Source organism: Cervus canadensis, chromosome 2 (genome assembly GCF_019320065.1).
Source record: "Cervus canadensis isolate Bull #8, Minnesota chromosome 2, ASM1932006v1, whole genome shotgun sequence".
NCBI classification, from domain to species: Eukaryota; Metazoa; Chordata; class Mammalia; order Artiodactyla; family Cervidae; genus Cervus; species Cervus canadensis.
The window spans coordinates 71,201,855-71,221,502 of NC_057387.1; the positions used below are offsets into that span (position 1 = coordinate 71,201,855).

The window sequence follows — 19,648 nt, forward strand, 5'->3', positions numbered from 1 at the left end:
AGAAATATAAAGAATATTTCTTTTATATAAGATAAAGATCAACAGTCTGGCCTCAGTGTGTTGAATGAACACTTAAAAGAAAAGTAAGGAAAAAATAACAAAAAAATAAAAGATAACATAAAATAAGACTACTGTAGAGGAATATTTTGAAATGATAAGGGTTTCGTAGTGAGATTTTCTTTTTATTATATTCTTTTTCAAAACCTATTCATCTTACAATGCCTGTTTTTACCTTGAAGAGACCAAAATGTGTTAAACTGTTTCAACTAAGTAAACTTTTGGTATAGTTCTATAAGTTCATGAACTGTTGTCTTAAAAAGGCAAATGGAATTTGCTATTAAGTTCATACTATACAAGATCATCTATGAATTCAGTTAAGTTAAAACATAAGCATTTACTTTTAAGAGATTTTTGTAACCAAAGACAGAGTCTACATATACATAAGCAACTGTCCTTGTATCTGATATATCACAAAGAGTTTACCTATGGATAATAATATTTAATTCTCTATATTAATTCTATTTCAGAAATACAATTTTTGAACATTTTTAGAACTTTGATTTAAAACACAATATATAAACATTGAGAATAATCATATTGTTTAATAGTTTATGCTTATTTCATGACATTTATTAGTAAGAGTCAAGGACAATGGCAATTTGGAATGCCAACTTGACTCATGAAACTGAGTCAGAAACACGTTAAATCACTGTTCTAAATAAAAGTTAAATGATGCAGCCACTGTTCTGTTCATTCTTCCACAAGAATAATAAATCCTGATATTATGGGATTTTTTTTTAACAGTGTAAGACTGTAGAAAAGACTGTTCCCTTAGCATAGCTTGTATTGATTCCAGAAATGATTTATTTTATAATGGTATGTTGATGATTTGAAAAATCTACAGTTCATTGATAACTTGAATTTGAATGACAATCTAATTTTTTACTTAGTAGATGGGAAGAAAGTGCTGTAATGACTGTAGGGATATAAACACTATTCCCACACTTACATTTAATATTTTGCAGAGGTTTAATTTTTTACAAAAATTGCTCAATACTTATGTCTGAACAATTCGTTTACCAGTAATACCGCTTTTATGCTCAGAAAATAATAATAACAAACTAAATCCAAGATGATTTGTTTTCATTTGGTAATTTATATTGGGGTAGGATATTTTAAAATTTTAAGATTACAAGAAAAAAGCCAAAAGAAAACAAAATATGTCAAAATGATCTATCACTAGTTTTTGTGGTGGCAAATCAGATGCCTTTGATTGTTTTTATTTTGCAGTTAATAAAATTATTCATTAACACTCAATTACTGATTCAATTATAATCTAATTTCATAAGTGTAAGGATTAATATCATAGCAATTTCACAGAAAATATTGATAAGAGCAACAAATGGTATCACAATATTTTTGAATACATTTTTAGAATTAAGTTGATTATAATTAAAAGCATGGAAAAAAGGGAACATGGAGGATAGTAACTCCCTCTTATGGGGATTGTAGTAATGATTTCTTATTCTTTACCTTCAGAGGTATAATTAAAGTACATCCTCTAAGGACATATATGTATCACCTAGAAAAATGATCATTTTGTGTATTAGATTTCTGAGAAAGAAGTAGATACTAAATTGAAGTATTTTAAAGGGATGAGAATTATAGTACTGTATGTCCATAGCAATGGAATACTTATTTGAGTTGCTACCCTTATAAAAATCTCTCTTCCAGGGGATAAAGAATCTATATTTTGTAGTAATTGTCAAAGGTATCTATTGAGAATTAATTAGCAATTCACCATTTCAATTATAGTTCATTTTAATAAAATAAATCAGGTAGTAAAAAATTTTACCTGATTGTCAGAAAGCCACAAAGCTGCAAGCTCCTTCAGTTTGGTAAATGAGAATGGTAAATTCTTCAATCTGCAAAAATAAGAAATTTCTAATAGCATGGATGAAGATGGATAAAGATTATTTAATGAAGAGTTACTTAAAATACTATAACTTATTTATTTCATTCTTCTCTTTACTTCTTTCTCCACTGAGTAGCCTGAGTAATCATTTAAAAGTGAAAATCTTGAGTTTACAACTCTTCAGATGATAGGATAAAACCCCAAATTGTTACCATGCCTCGTCAGACCCTCTCAGATCTGGTCCCCACAGCTTCTTTGCTACTTTTTTCCTGACAGTCCTATCAGTGCCACTGGCCTCCGATCAGCCTACTCCCAGGAATAGCCCAGCTCCTTTCTCTGCCTGGAATACTCTCTTCCATACTTCACTTAACTAAAATTCCACAGATTCTCTAGCTTTCAGGTGAAATGCCAGTTTCTGCAAGAAGCTTTTCTTGACTCCTCGAATTTCTTTCCCCAATCTATCCTCAAAGCACTTTTACTTCAATGACATATCTCAGTTTGAAATTATCTACAATATTTATTTTGTAGTTATTTTTTGTTATGTTACTCTTTAATATCTCTTTAAAACTGTAGACTCTATGAGGGCAAGAGCCATTTCCATCTTCTTACTAAATGAATTTACAGCTCTGAATTTTACATTGGTTCCTGAAAGTGTGTCCTTTTGTTCTTCCACGCTGTATACATTGTGTAATAGATATTCAAAGAGGCAATCTTTAAAAATAGCATTTTGAGGTATGTGAAATTGTATTCAATCAAAATTATCTATTAAGCTTTGGCTTCAGCCTGTGGAGGGTCAAATCACCAATTGCCTACTTCAACATAAATATGATATACCTGAATTGTGCATGATCAATATATTGTTATTACATGAATTACCATCATAGCTGGTCAGCACAGTGAATAATACAAACAAGGCACACGAGTGAGTTTATTGTTACTTTCTGCGTGTTCACTTTTGAATACAGACAAACATTTTAGATATGACTTGGAATGAAAATTTCTGTTAAATCTTTAACATGTTGGAATTGTATCAACCAAATGATGAATAAATATATTTTGATAACAGAGATTGAAAATGTTACAATAATGAATAAGAATTTTGAAAGCAGTTAATTGTGTCTCCAAAGGCACTATTAAATAATTTAACAAATATGAAAAGATATTGACAAGCCTATAAACATATCAACAGAGTGAGCATTGGCTAGGAAACTTTAGCAAGGATATAATGACCTTGCTGAGCTAATTGGTACTTGTAAAACATAAGAATATAAAGAATAAGAGATTAAATTATATCACAATTATTTTTAATAGAATTATTATACTAGCATTTATAATATTAAACCAAACAGTCCATAAAAACTATTTCTAATTTTAGTTATTTAGTTTAAGTTGGAAATTATAAAGTAAGATGCTATGAGAAGTGTTTACATCATGTGGAGATGAATTAAAAGTAAAATATCAATTCTGCCACATCAAAATTATATGAGGGGATAACTCTCCAGAATCATTTACAATATCCATGATAAATCATCAGGCAAATCATAAAAGTAGAATATGGAAAGAAACTGTCAGAGAAAATGTTACCCATCTTTTTTTCCCTCTTCCTGTGACCACCATTGAATGTGAGGCTTTATTTAGTATTATAACTGTCCAGTAAATTGATCACTGGAGCAATCCTATAGTTGATAGTATAAATGAATCATTGTTCCTTAACTGTAATGACAAACTTCTAAAATTTAATGAATTGAGAATATAAAATTGGAATAATCATGACTTTTAAATAACATGTAATATTTAATCTTTTATTCAAGTAGTTTATTCTCTGATAGTGATATTCAACTTTTGCCTCAGCTTTGACTGAATATTGATTTTAATCTCGGGTTAAGATTCATTTATTGCACAACATTGTAAAGCAACTATACTCTCCAAAATTAAAAAAAAATTCACTGATTAATTCATTAATTTAAAAATATTAGTTTGGTTCTATATTATGTTCCAATCACTGTATTAGGAGATAGATTAGCTTATATTTCTGACCTGGTGAAGTACTTAAATTCCTAGTATTATGAGATTCTCAATGTCCTATTAGTATCTTTTGCAGTAGCTTTTAGCAATGTACTGTCCCATGGTAAGCACTCATATATGCTATATTTGTTGGGTAAATAATTGCATTAGTAGTTATAAATATGGGTCACTTAAATATTTTATAAGCATATTTTCCATATTGTGTGAATTATTAATGTATAAAATTTGAATGGGCCAAGAATTCAGGAAAAACTTCCAGCTCATCATGAAAACTCTTCCTCCAGTTTGACAATAATGGAACTTGGTTCCACTGGGGACTGTAATTGAATTCACTGGAACCCATCTTCCTATGATATCTCTATGACTGTATATATAATATTGTCCACAAGAATATAATTAGAAAATTCTGAAAAATGTCTTACTGAAAGCTGGGCACAATATTTAATGCATCTCCTTCATTTTCCTGTCAAAGAGTCAAAACAAGAAATGGGTTGATTTGAAATGAATTACTCTTGTTGCAGTAAGCTATGAAGCTTCTTGGTCACCTTGATTTTAAAAATAAAATTCCAAAGCTTTTTAAAAATGTTTAATTCTGTACATGAAAATATTATTGAGCTGCGGCTGCTAAGTCACTTCAGTCGTGTCTGACTCTGTGCAACCCCATAGACGGCAGCCCACCTGGCTCCTCTGTCCCTGGGATTCTCCAGGCAAGAATACTGGAGTGGGTTGCTATTTCCTTCTCCAATGCATGCATGCATGTTAAAAAGTTGCTTCAGTAGTGTCCGACTCTGTGCGACCCCATGGACAGCAGCCCATCAGGCTCCTCTGTCCACGGGATTCTCTAGGCAAGAATACTGGAGTGGGTTGCCATTTCCTTTTCCAATTATTGAGCTACTAAATGCATTATTAGTTTTTTTTCCCTCAGACAAACTAACAAATAACTCCCACACTCACTGAAACTTCAGCATCTCAACATTCTCCATGATTCCATAAAAGCTAATCTTTGATAGTTTTGTTGCAGTCTCAGCTTCTCATATTATCATGTGTCTGACTGAAACTTAATGGAAACAGAGTTCAAGTAGTCTGTTCTATTCCATAACCACTTTATCTTTTTAGCAGTTATTTTTAGTCAATATTGATTTTCGTCCTTTCCTATTTGAGAACATTTGTGGTGGAGATAAAGATGAATTGCATTTTCACCTTTTTTTCCTGCCCCTTCAACAATGTAACACTTTAGTCACAAGAAGAGAACCTATTCTTTCTTTGTCCATTCTGTTCTGAACATGGCTAAATAACCATTTGGTTGTCCTTACTATAATTCACAAACCTTATGACTTTTTAGTATTAGGTTCTTGGCATTATTCTTACCAGTGTTTTGGTGGTGTGGACAGTATACATATAGCTCAGTTAATTTACTGGAGACATAAATGTATATATGAAAACATATATGTGCATACATATATACCTATGCACATATTTTTATTACCAAATTTTATAGATTTTTATTATAATTATTTTCCATGTCTTCATAATATTATGCCTTCTGCATATGGGAAGGTTTTGGTATATAATTTTTGAAATATCAGTTTAAAAATAATTTAGCTTCTGCTATTTTCTAAATGAATATTTGCATATTTATATAAATGTTTGCATTCCATATATTTCATAAGACATAGAAAAATTTTCAAAATTATTGATAAAAAGGAATAATTTGCTTTTAGAAAATAATGTGATTGTGAAATGTTTGAAAAATACCTGTTGTCACTCAGATTTAAGACTCTTAGTTTCTGCATCTGTCCAATCTCTTCAGGAAGAAATTCCAGTTTATTGGAGCGTAGAGACATGACCGTTACATTCTTACAGCTTCCAATCTATAGGTAATAAAAAAAGTAAAGGATCACAGTGTAAACTATTCTATATTAATATTTATAATTTATAAAGTGATTTGATTGATTTATAGATTTCTTTATCACTTCCGACTCAATATGTGCATTGTTTAATTTTTTATAATATGTGTATCTTTAAAATATGTTTATATAATATATTCCTTTAGATATTAAGGTAATATATATCTCATATTCTTATACATGTTACAAAGGAATAATTTTCTTTTAAATTTTATGATTAGAATAGTTGTCAACTTCATTGTCTATCCAAATAAGCATTAATAATAATTGTTTATAAAAGATCATATATACTCAAAAATGAAGTCTTATTAACATTTCCTTTGCAAAAAACTAGTTTAACTTCACATTACAATAGTACTTTCATTTTTATTTATAACTTTTGTCTCTAAGACAATGATATATGGATTATTGCTCCTGATTATGAAAGCATTTAATAGGAAATGTGAAATTTAAAATATACATCACAGTTTTTTCTTGAAATAAATAAATGAAAGTCCCATTGGGAGATGAATGCTAATGAACCTTTTTGGTGGATCCTGAAGTTAAAATAATATTATGCAACATGATACTTTAGAAAACGTATTTACATGAAAACTTTCACTTATAAATTGAAATATATTTATCTCTAAATTTATGTAATAACTTCTTAAAAGCAAAATATATAAATTGTTTGAATGAATTTATTTTATTACTATTTTTGGCAATCAATATTTAAGTCAAATGCATTTCCTTGATCAAATATAAGAACTTACCCCTTGTTATTTTAAAAAGAATGATTAACAAATATATAACTCCTATATGCATTCACAGCTCAACTCATGAAGCTACACTGCTAATGCACCTGTTAAAATTCATATCCAAAACAGAGTCATTAAAAATTAATTAATAGAAATAAGTTTATTCCTCACTTCTCTGGGCAATTCTGGAAGGAAGTTCTCATCGACTGCTAATGTTCGAAGACTGTGAAGGTAGCCAATAGTAGAAGGTAGAGACTCCAGTTCATTACAGCTACAGTCAAATTCTTCTAATAAAGATAAACTGAAAAGTTAAATACATTAGTTAGACATTCTAAAAGGTCAGATGGCAAATTCACCAACAAAAGTTATGTAGCAATTGCTTAATATTATGTAAGTTGATTTATCAGTTCAGCCAAATGGTTCACTTGGCTGAACTATTATTAATATTACTTAATAAGTGGTTCAACTTGGTAAAATAAATATAGTTCATTTTTCTCCTTTCTTAATTCACTTGTCATTTAACTGAGCCTGAGAATGACAAAAAGTTTTGTCTGCTTTTGTACAACTTAGGTGTCTCTTATAGTCAGATGCTCATAATGTATACCCTTAGAATGAATGCATGTAAGTACATGGGCAGGTAAAAAGGTATAGATGGCAGGTATAGAATGAGAAGATAAGGGGGGCAAAATATTAACAACAAAACCATTGATTAAACGCAAAGTATTTTACTAAGCATTTTAGAGATGGAAGTAACTATTTTCCTTAAAGAAACTCTATCAGATATCTATTGTTTCAGACCTCTCTTACATATAAGGAAATAGAGGCGTAAAGAGGCTAAGCAACTAGCCCAAGGACACACAAAAGCAGGAAAGCTAGTACCTAAATGCAGACAGTGTGGCTCCACTGTATTTTCTTGCCTCTCCGCCTGTGCCTTTCAGTAGCAGATGCTACAGACAGGTCACATTTCAGCCCACAGATGTGTATTGGTTGCTTTACAAAGTATTTTAAAAAGTGGTAAACTCTATATAATGACCCAGACTTTTGGTGTCTTTTGAAAAATAAGGATGATCTGCCAGTACTGGATCTTTATTCTCCCATGACAAGTAAAGAAACCAGTGTAATAGTAGCTGCCTTCAAATAAGCACAGTTCTCCAATTTGCCAAGATCCCCACCACTCCAAACTTAGCCCACTTTACCCCAAATCTACACAAAGGAATCCTATGAATACACATTCAAGCTATCACAAGGGAACCTGACATTTCACTGCTTGGTTTGAGACAGTTGGGAAAGAAAGAGGGCCTGACAGGGAGTAAGCACTAGCTGTATTTAAGTTTCCTTTGATGGTAATATTATTACACTGTTACTACCATTCATATCATTGCTTTGCTGTAATAGGAAGGAACCCTCAAGGGTAATGATCTCACCACTGTAAAGGGAAGAATGAATTAGAAGTAGTTGGAGTAAGATTGTAGAATCCTCTTCCTTTTTCTTTATCTTGGACCTGGCTGGCTTGAAGGTAATTTATTCCCATCATTTAGTTAACGAGTGGACACAGAAATTAAGCATTTGAGTTTTAAGTTAGAATGGATTTGTGTCCCAGCTCTCTCACTTATTAGATGTATGATCTTGGATATCAAAAAATAAAACAAGGATCAGAGCTCAAAAATCAAGCTGATTTTATTTACTGCCAGTCAAGGGAACATTCCCTGCTTATACTCAGAAGAAATTCACTCAGTAGTGCACTGAAGGGCGGGGAAAGTCGGTGCCAAAAGGGGGTGGCAACTGGGCGTCATGATGATCATGCTCATTAAAGGTGAAAAATTTGCATTACGGAGAGGGTGGAATAAGTTCACGTGTCTGTGTACAATTGGGTAAATCAAGTCCTATTATTCATGGGAAGGGAACAATCTAATTCAGTCAAGTCCAGCCTGACCCTGATCAGGGTAACTCATGATTCATGGTTCTTAACAGCTTCAACTGGTTAGAACTCAGAAGTGGGGAAGCACAGCATTCAGCTGTGAATAATAGCTTTGGTGTGCATGCTCAGTCTTGTCCAACTCTGTGTGACCTCATAGACTGTAGACGCCAGGCTCCTCTATCCATGGGATTCTCCAGGCAAGAATACTGGAATGGATTGCCATTTCCTCCTTCAAGGGATCTTCCCAACCCGATACAGGGATCAAACATGGTCCTCCTGTGTCTCCTGCATTGGCAGTTGCTTTATTACCACTGAGCCAACTGGTAAGTGAATAATAGCTCTAGAGTACAGTTCAGTTCAGTTGCTCAGTCTTGTCTGACTCTTTGAGACCCCATGACGGTAGCAGGCCAGCCTTCCCTGTCTGCCACCAAATACTGGAGCTTGCTCAAACTCATGTCCATCGAGTCAGTGATGCCATCCAACCGTCTCATCCTCTTTTGTCCCCTTCTCCTCCTTCCTTCAATCTTTTAGTATTTTCTAATGAGTCAGTTCTTTGCATCAGGTGGCCAAAGTATGGGAGCTTCAGCTTCGGCATCAGTCTTTCTAATGAATATTCAGGACTGATTTCCTTTAGGATGGACTGGTTTATCTCCTTGCAATCCAAGGGACTCTCAAGAGTCTTCTCCAAAACCACAGTTTAAAAGCATCAATTCTTTGGCACTTGGCTTTCTTTATAGTCCAACTCTCACATCCATACATCACCACTGGAAAAACCATAGCTTTGGCTATATGGTTCTTTGTCAGCAAAGTAACGTCTCTGCTTTACAATATGCTGTCTAGGTTGGTCATAGCTTTTCTTCCAAGCAGCAAGCGTCTTTTAATTTCATGGCTGCAGTCACCATCTGTAGTGATTTTGGAGCCTAAGAAAACAGAGTATATCACTGTTTTTGTTGTTTCCCCATTTTTTGCCACAAAGCGATGGTACAGGATGCCATATTCTTAGTTTTTTGAATGTTGAGTTTTAAGCCACATTTTTCACTCTCCTGTTCCACTTTCATCAAGAGGCTCTTCTGTTCCTCTTTGCTTTCTGCCATAAGGGTGGTGTCATCTGCATAGCTGATGTTATTGATATTTCTCCTGGCAAACTTGATTCCAGTTTGTGTTTCATCAAGTCCAGCATTTTGCATGATGTACTCTGCATACAAGTTAAACAATCAGGGTGACAGCCTTGAAGTACTCCTTTTCCAATTTGGAACCAGTCTACTGTTCCATGTCCAGTTCTAACTGTTGCTTCTTGACAGATCACTCAGGAGGCAGGTAAGGTGGTCTGGTATTTCTATCTCTTGAAGAATTTCCCACAGTTCGTTTATTGTGATCCACACAGTCAAAGGCTTTAGCATAGTCAATGAAGCAGAAGTAGATGTTTTTCTGGAATTCTCTTGCTTTTTCTAGGATCCAACAGATGTTGGTGATTTAATCTCTAGTTCCTCTGCCTTTTCTAAATCCAGCTTGAACACTTGGAAGTTCTCAGTTCACATATTGTTGAAGCCTAGCTTGGAGAATTGTGAGCATTAGGTCCATGAATCAAAGTAAATTGGAAGTGGTGAAACAGGAGATGGCAAGAGTGAATGTCTACATTTTAGGAGTCAATGAACTAAAATGGACCAGAATGGATGAATTTAATTCAGATGACCATTATATCTACTACTGTAGGCAAGAATTCCTTAGAGGAAAGTATCCCTCATAGTCAACAAGTCTGAAATGCAGTACTTGGGTGCAATCTCAAAAACAACAGAATGATCTCTGTTTGTTTCCAAGGCAAATCATTTCATATCACAGTCATCCAAGTCTAGCCCCAACCAGTAATGCTGAAGAAGCTGAAGTGGAATGGTTCTATGATGACCTACAAGACCTTCTAGAACTAACACCAAAACAGATGTCCTTTTCATCATAGGGGACTGGAATGCAAAAGTAGCAAGTCAAGAGATACCTGGAGTAATAGGCAAGTTTGGCCGTGGAGAACAAAATGAAGCAGGGCAAATGCTAACAGAGTTTTGCCAAGGGAATGCACTGGTCATAGCAAACAGCCTCTTCCAACAATATAAGAAATGACTCTATACATGGACATCACCAGATGGTCAATACCAAAATCAGATTGATTATATTCTTTGCAGCCAAAGATGGAGAAGCTTTATACAGCAGGCAAAAATAAGACCAGGAGCTGTGGCTCAGATCATGAATTCCTTATTGCAAAATTCAGACTTATTGAGGAAAGTAGGGAAAACCACTTTAGATCATTCAGGTATGACCTAAATCAAATCAAATCCCTTATGATTATACAGTGGAAGTGACAAATAGGTTCAAGGGATTAGATCTGATAGAGTGCCTAAAGATCTGTGGATGGAGGTTCATAACGTTGTACAGGATGTAGTGATCAAAACCATCCCCAAGAAAAATGCAAAAAGGCAAAATGGTTGTCTGAGGAGGCCTTTCAAACAGCTGAGAAAAGAGAAGTGAAAGACAAAGGAGAAAAGAAAAGATATATCCATCTGAATGCAGAGTTCCAAGGAACAGCAAGTAAAGATAAGAAAACCTTCCTCAGTGATCAATGCAAAGAAACAGGAAAACAATAGAATGGGAAAGACTAGAGATTTCTTCAAGAAAATTAGAGATACCAAGGGAAAATTTCATGCAAAGGTGGGCACAATAAAGGACACAAATGGTATGAACCTAATAGAGGCAAAAAATATTAAGAAGAGGTGGCAAGAATACACAGACAAACAATACAAAAAAGCTCTTAATGATCCAGATAACCAAGATGGTGTGATCTTTCATCTAGAGCCAGACATTCTGGAGTGCTAAGTCAAGTGGGTATTAGGAAGCTACAAACAAAGCTTGTGGAGGTGATGAAATTCCAGCTGAGTCAAATCCTAAAAGATAATGTTATTCAAGTGCTGCATTTAGTTCAGTCACTCAGTTGTGTCTGACTCTTTGAGACCCCATGGACTGCAGCACGTCAGGCTTCCCTGTCCATCACCAACTCCTGGAGTTTGCTCAAACTCATGTCCATTGAGTCAGTGATGCCATCCAACCATCTCATCCTCTGTCATCGTCTTCTCCTCCCGCCTTCAGTCTTTCCCAGCATCAGGGTCTTTTCCAATGAGTCAGCTCTTCGAATCAGGTGACCAAAGTATGGGAGCTTCAGCTTCAGCATCAGTCCTTCCAATGAATATTCAGGACTGATTTCCTTTAGGATGGACTGGTTGGATCTCCTTGCAGTCCAAGGGGCTCTTAAGAGTCTTCTCCAACACCACAGTGCAAAAGCATCAATTGTTCAGCACTCAGCTTTCTTTATGATCCAACATCTATATATGACAACTGGAAAAGCCATAGCTTTGACTAGACAGACCTTTGACTAGACAGACTAGACAGCAAGTAGAGATAAGAAAACCTTCCTCAATGACCAATGCAAAGAAATAGAGGAAAACAATATATCAGGAAAGATTAGATATCTCTTGGATAAAATCAGAAATACCAAGGGAATATTTCATGCAAAGATGGGCACACTAAGGGACAGAAATGGTATGGACTTAACAGAAGCAGAAGATCTTAAGAAGAGGTGTCAAGAATACGCAGAAGAACTGTACAGAAAAGATCTTTGTGACCCAGATAACCATGATGGTGTGATCACGCACATAGAGCCCAGCATCTTGAAATGTGAAGTCAAGTGGGCCTTAGGAAGTATCACTACGATCATAGCTAGTGGAGGTGATGGAATTCCAGTTGAGCTATTTCAAATTCTAAAAGATGATGCTGTTAAGGTGCTGCACTCAATATTCCAGCAAATTTGGAAAACTTAGCAGTGGCCACAGGACTAGAAAAGGTCAGTTTTCATTCCAATCCCAAAGAAAGGCAATGCTAAAGAATGCTCAAACTACTGCACAATTGCACTCAACTCACACACTAGCAAATTAATGCTCAGGATTTGTTAAATGCTCAGGATTTGTTGAGTAGCATTAGTCTTCCAACAACATGGCTCAAATTCCAATTACCTTGGGATATTAGTTGTAAAAGTGTTAGTCGCTCAGTTGTGTCTGACTCTTTGTGACTCCATGGAGTTTAGCTCATGGACTGTAGCCCATGGACTATAGCCTTCCAGGCCTGGAATTTTCCAGGCAAGAATACTAGAGTGGGTAGCCATTTTCTTATCCAGGAGATCTTCCTGAACCAGGGAATAAACTTGGCTCTTCTGCATTGCAGGCAGATTCTTTACCATCTGAGACACTAGGGAAGGTCTATATTAACTGTGAATAGCTACATGAAGTAAAAGCTTTGCTGGTAATTCTTCAGCCCACAGATCACAATGTAAATAATAGACGTGCATTAAGATCAGTGATGAGTCACATTACTCTTTTCAGTCTGTCATTGATCAGCCTCTGCACATCTGCTGTTCAGTTCACATATGGACAGTAAATCCTGTAGCTGTGTTGCCTTCTTGTCAATCAGCTGTAAAGAGATACTATTGGCACCAAAATTTAACATTTAAAGCACTACTTCTGTTGGACAATGCTCTTGGTCATCCTAATTCTCTTGGAGATTTAAATGAAAATATGAAAATTTCCTTTCTATCACCAAGAACAACTTCATTAATTCAACAGGTAGACCAAGTAGCTATTTCAATTTTGAAAGCTTATTATCTTACGCACATTTTGGAGTAAGTTTTGATGCTACAACTGGAGATCAGACAGTTTCTTTGGCTGAGTTTTAGAAGAAATATGACATAAAGCATTCAACTGAAAATATGCAAGCATCATGGCAGGAAGTAACTGCAAGTATTATGGATGCAGTATAGCGGAAACTTTCACCACAATGTGCAAATAACACTGCAGGATTTGAATTGAACATATGTGGGATTATAGAAGAAACAGCTGACTATGGGAATGCTTCTTGCCATTATTCAAGAGCCCGTAGATCTGCTGCCAGAGGAGCTTGGTGAAGGAAACTTGTTGACATCAAGGAGGAACGTGGTTGTAATGAAGAGGATGATGTCCCAGAGGAAGTGACCCTGGCAATAAACTTTACATTAAAGAAACTCTTAGAGATATTTCATGGTGTGAAGAGCACAAAGGATAGAAGTTCAGAAGCTGTTCCAAACTTAAAAAGAGGATGGCATTTCACTGATGCATAGAAAGGATGTCCACTCTGAATTATGACTCACACAATGAAAACAAGACAAGTACTGTTCAAAGTAATTTTGATAGTTTTTTTTTCACAAAAAACCCACTTTAATTCTTAATGCTCCTAATGTTTACAATGATGGTTCATTAAATGCATGTTGGTTTTATTATTTTTCCATTTTCCAATACATTTATAACCAACAGTAACCGTATTTGATGTTTTGGAAAGGGTTAAAGATCCTTCATGAAAACTATCATAATTTTCCCCATTGATTAAAAAGATTATTTTGTACAATTTCAGTGTGCATGGTTGTTTTCATAGTCCCCACAACAATGTAAAGTGAGCACTTCCTGAAATAAAAAGGTAACATTTTTACTGGATCATGGGCTATGTTGAATTAATAAATTATACCCTGAAAATATTTTACACCTTTGCATTACAAAGAAAACTATTAGGTGCAAAACACACATCCTTCAATTATCTCTGAAATTCAAAGGATTCAAACTCAAAATATAACATTCCAACTGACTTTATTGATGGCTGTCTTGCTATAAATCACCTAAAGTATTTTATTACAGGGTCCTGAGTACAGTTTTACCATATTATTCACATTATCACTGGTGTCCAAAGGATAGACCAAAATAAGTGACATAAGTCTGACAGAGAAAGACAAAGATTGTATGATTTGCACTTGTATGTGAAATTTAAAAATAAGCAAAAAAGTGAAAAAAGAACCAAGCTCATAGATACAGTGAGCAAATTGGTGTTTATCAGAGGTGGGGTTAGGCAAGTGGGAAAAATGGATGAAAGTGATCAAAAGGAATCAACTTTGAGTTATAAAATAAATAAGTCATGACGAGGTAATATAGCACTGTGCTGTTGTTTAGTTGCTAAGTCATGTCCGACTCTTTTGTGCCCCCATGGACTGTAACTTGCCAGGCTCCTCTGTCCATGGGATTCTCCAGGCAAGAATACTGGAGTGGGTTCCCGTCCTCTCCTCTGAGGGATCTTCCGGACCCAGGAATTAAACCTGCGCCTCCGATGGCCCCTGCATTGCAGGCAGATTCTTTACTCTTGAGTCACCAGGGATATATGGTGACAAATGTTACCTAGACTTATTGTGGTGACCATTATGCAGTATATACAAATATCAAATCATCCTGTAGCACTCTAAAACTGCACTATTGTTTGTGCATAAAAAAGATAAAAACCTATCTTCTTAAAGAAGTTTTTTCTATTGTCTATAATAGTGCACATCAAAAGTAAAAACAAGCTGCAAAGAAGTGTAGAATACTTTTAAAAAGTGCTTTCCAGGGAATTCCCTGGTGGTCTAGTGGTTAGGGCTCCATGTTTTCACTGCAAGGGTATGGGTTCAACCCCTGATTGGGGAATCAAGATTCCACAAACAGCATGGCCAAAACACCCAAACAAACAAAATACAAAACACTACTTCCCAATCTTTTGAGTGCATATGGATCCCCAGGTGAACTTGTTAAAATGCAGATTCAGATGTAAGGATTTGGAATGGGGCCTAGATTCTGTGTCTGTAACAAGCTCCTGGGTAATACAGAAGCTGCTGGTCCTGGGACCACACATTTTTAAAGTCCTTTGCTAATATTTCAAGGATAACATGAAACACACAAAATATATCAATGACAGCTAAAATCCGAGTATACATATTACAAGAGTTGTGTCAGTAAAATTTTGCCTTAGACCACATGTCAGTACTAATGACACTATTGGAGGTAGTAATGCTTGATGTTAAACAACAACAATACTGACTTTGTTTTCTACAACTATTCTCTACATTGTTCTCTAGTTTGGTCTCCATGAATTAGTCTTGGATGAGAAGATATTGCCCTTCTCAGGGTATCATTTGAAGTTATTATTAACCCTCAATTACTGAGCTAATGAGGAAGAGGGACTGTGAATATATTACATAGATAATGTATAATTTCACTTAAACTTCATGTATGACCATTAGAAACCATTAGATGCCATTAAATCTTCTATTACATAGGTAGTAATAAACATAAAAGTAAATGACTTCGGGCTTCATTGTCTTAGTTCACTTTTAACTCAATAGAATTAATGTTGGGAATGTGAAAAATGTTGAGACAGGTTTGCATAGTTGCTTAATAGTTGAGTGCACTTGATCTACTTATTAATCCCTGTGTTCTCATCTATAAAATTGGTTTATAATGCCCACTGTATGGAGTATCAGGGATGATTCAAGGTATGCTACCTTGCTAGCATGGGGCTGCCAATGTGGCGCTAGTGGTAAAGAACCTGCCTGCCAATGCAGGAGACATAAGAGACTTGGGTTCAATCCCTGGGTTGGAAAGATACCCAGGAGGAGGGCACGACAACCCACTCTAGTATTCTTGCCTGGAGAATCCCATGGACAGAGGAGCCTGGCAGGCTACAGTCCATAGGGTTGCAAATAGTCGGACACAACTGAAGTGACTCAGCATGCATGCACCTTGCTAGTATACTGATTTTGGGCTTCTCAGCTTTCAGAACTTAGAGGAATAAATGTCTGCTGTTTCAGCCACTCATGTATGGTTATTTTGTTATGGCAGTCTGAGCAGAATAATGCATTATTTCATCATTATATATATTATTATATAGAATATATATTTATATATATGACAATGCATTATTGTATTTTGTACATAAGTATTTAACATTTTCTTTTTAAGAACTGGATGTTTCACTCATGTTATATTACTAATCCTCACATAGATAAACATAAGCAAGGATCAATAAAGAAATGTCTTTTTGCTTATTATTGTTGATGACTATTATGATTTGTTGAAGGCTATCTAACATTAAGTCTGACAATAACCTCTGAGATGTATTATTACTTCCCTTTTACAGATGAGAAAACTGCAGCTCTGAGATGTGATTTGACATGCCCGAGGTCAATTAGTTAATGAATGGAGAAGCCAGTCTAGTTCCAAGGTTTGCAAATATTTCCCTGTGAAGGGATTAAACATGTTCAAGACATGTTATCAACCATTAAGTAGTGCATATTCTAGTTGGGAAGGCGTGATATTGTAATTGAAATGTTAAATGATGATGCAAAAGATAAATAAGAGACCAACATAAGAAATGGAAAATTATCACATTAGAGTGTTCTCTAACTTGTGTAAAGAGTTCCCTAAACTTATTTGTCCATGAAGCTTATTTTTATGTCATACCTATTAAAATCTCAAGTAATGACTGTTTTGAGGAATTAAATTTAGAAAATTCTGGTTCATTTAGTAGGTATACTGAGCTTTGAATTTAGAGGAAGCTGCAGTGGTATAGGTGGGCAGAAGGAGAAGAATTAAGTAGCAAAACAAATAAACATATTTTTTGATTCCAAATACCCCCAATTTGATTTGTCAATAACTCTTTACCTTATTAGATTTTATTTTTAAGAATCATTTATTGAACATGTGATTACTTTCCATTTAATTCTCATAATATTCTCATGAGGTAGGCATTGTTATGATTTCCATTTTAAGGAGGAGGAATCTAAGGCTATCCACCCAACAGTACATTGAAAAGCCAGATTTTGGACCCAAAAGGTCTGGCTCCAGAGCCAAAGCAGCCAATCAATTATGTAAGCTTGTTTAAGGGAGCTTTGTTTTAAACCAGTATCTCAAATAATTCTGATGCAGGCACAATGGAATAGGGTTTGAGAAGACAGTTATCTGATAGCTGTTTAAGAAGCTGAATCCAGATATTGGTTCTTAAACTTTAGCATGCATCAGAATCCCTGGAACATCTTGTTAACACACAGATTGCTGGTATGAGGTCCAGAGTTTCTCATTCAATAGATCTGAGACTGTCTCTGAGAATTTGCACTTCTAACAAGTTCCCAGTTGGAGTTGATGATGTTGGTCAGGGGACCACATGTTGAGAATCACCAGTCTATACTAGACTATGGAAAGAATTGAATATTAGTGTGAAGGAATTTGGGTTTTATCAAATGAAGTGTGTATGTGTGTGTATGTGTGTGTGTCTATGTGTGTTTGTGTGTGTACGCTCTCTAAGTTTTTGACTAGAATAACTTTACATGTTAAGAAGTACACTTAACATGTACAATAAAAGGAAATCTCCTGTTTACTCTATTGCCCAGCCCCCAAGTTCTCCTCCCAAAGTCATGTACATTTCTAGTTCCTTGTGTATCTTTCTATGATTAGAGAATAGAGGGAAGCACTGTTTTTAGCATTCAGGTACTTAGAATGCTTATTTTCTTGTCATTATAGCAGTCTAGTAAGTGGACTACTGGAATTTACCATCTAGGGCATTAATGTTATATAAACTAAACATCTAGATCAAAGAATTAGAATTTTAGACATAGGCAGAAACTACAAATGAAGAAACTAAGCCACTGAGAATTTAAATAACTTATCCAAGTTCACATAGTTAAGTGGCGTAGCGAGGGATCACACCCATGCTGTTGGACTCCAAAGCCAGTGCTCCTTGCATTATCCCTCAGCAGTTAGAGGCCCACAGGAAAGAAATGATTTATCCAGCTTTGCATAGTTATTAAATTTTCTGATTCCAGTCTTTCTCTTTGACCATACGCTATGATGGAATGACTTTTTAAAATATCCATTCAAATTTTTGAGCTTTCATTGCTTTTCTCCAAAACTACAAAGCTAACAGAGAGAAGGCTTAGTGTAGTTTCTCTTGCTATGGAAGATCCCTTGCCCTTAGAGCAATGGAACTCTTAAATGACCAAATATTGCAAAATATGTGACTCAACCATAGCATATATTAAGAAGCATCATAGGTCAATTAACAGTTTAGCTTTGAGATCTGATAACTTCTCTCAGCCTCTGTTTCTGGATCTGTTAATGGAGAGAAAATAATACACATTGAATAGTGTTGATGAGGTCTTTAAATAAGAATACACGTAAAGCACCAAACATGGTATCTGGCACAATGTGAACACAAACAAAAAGTTGTTTATTACTATTTTCATTGCACATTCAGTTCTTAGAATGGCTGGAACTCCTAGGCACAACTTAAGATTTGACAACAAAAACAACCAATTTTACAAGTCATTTGGCACAAAAGTCATGGAATCTATTTCAGCTGTGAAAGACAGCTGAATTCTTTCAGCAATTTTTACTAGTTGGACTATTAAAAATCACCAAAGATTAATCTATGAAACATTCTACAATCAGAATGAGAATATTTTGCTCACTGCAGATGATCTTAACATTTTGGTGAGCAGAGTTCTACATAGAATGTCTCATAATAAAATACAGACTATTCTACTGATGCTGAAACTGAAACTCTAACCCTTTGGCCACCTGATGCAAAGGGGTGATGGCCACCTGAGGCTGACTCATTGGAAAAGACCCTCATGCTGGGAAAGATTGAAGGCAGGAGGAGAATGGGATGACAGAGGATGAGATGGTTGGATGGCATCACTGGACATGGGTTTGAGCAAACTCCCGGAGATAGAGAAGGACAGGGAAGACTGGTGTGATGCACTCCATAGGTTGCAGTGAGTCAGACACAACTGAGTGACTGAACACCACCACCAACTATTCCACCACTTACAAAATACTTTCTGCATGTGACCTGTGGTGACATTAAATAGTATTCTAATCAAATTTATCTCTAGTCTTGAGCTAAACCTCTGATCTATCAGTTCTGAATTCCCTAAGGAAAGCAAAGCCACTGTATCATTATTTTTACTTCATGAAGATTGTTTATCAAGGTGTACTATAAAAGTTTAGATTTGGCTTACGTTTTGCACAAGTGCTCCATTGAAGTGAGAATGTAAGTGAGAAAATGGCTGTCATAATTTTACCAACCAAAAAATGTACTGTAGAACTGAAATCTTCAAAATTTTTCATTTTAGGACCATTTTACACTCTTAACAATCATTGGTAACCCTAAAGTACTTTTGTTTATATTGTTTATATCTATTGGCATCTATCATATTATAACTTTAAAA

At 35.1% G+C, this 19,648-nt stretch overlaps 1 protein-coding gene across 2 annotated transcripts in view; it reads right to left on the minus strand.

The window, feature by feature from the left end:
• The window catches only part of LRRC7 (leucine rich repeat containing 7), a 577,609-nt gene that overhangs the window by 114,815 nt on the left and 443,146 nt on the right, over positions 1-19,648 (minus strand). For both annotated transcript variants that reach the window (XM_043460998.1, XM_043460997.1), the window contains exons 12-14: positions 6,756-6,885; positions 5,696-5,811; positions 1,856-1,925 (exon numbers count right to left, since the gene is read on the minus strand). In XM_043460998.1, coding sequence (XP_043316933.1) covers positions 1,856-1,925; positions 5,696-5,811; positions 6,756-6,885 — 316 coding nt within the window. The remainder of the gene's footprint in view (positions 1-1,855; positions 1,926-5,695; positions 5,812-6,755; positions 6,886-19,648) is intronic.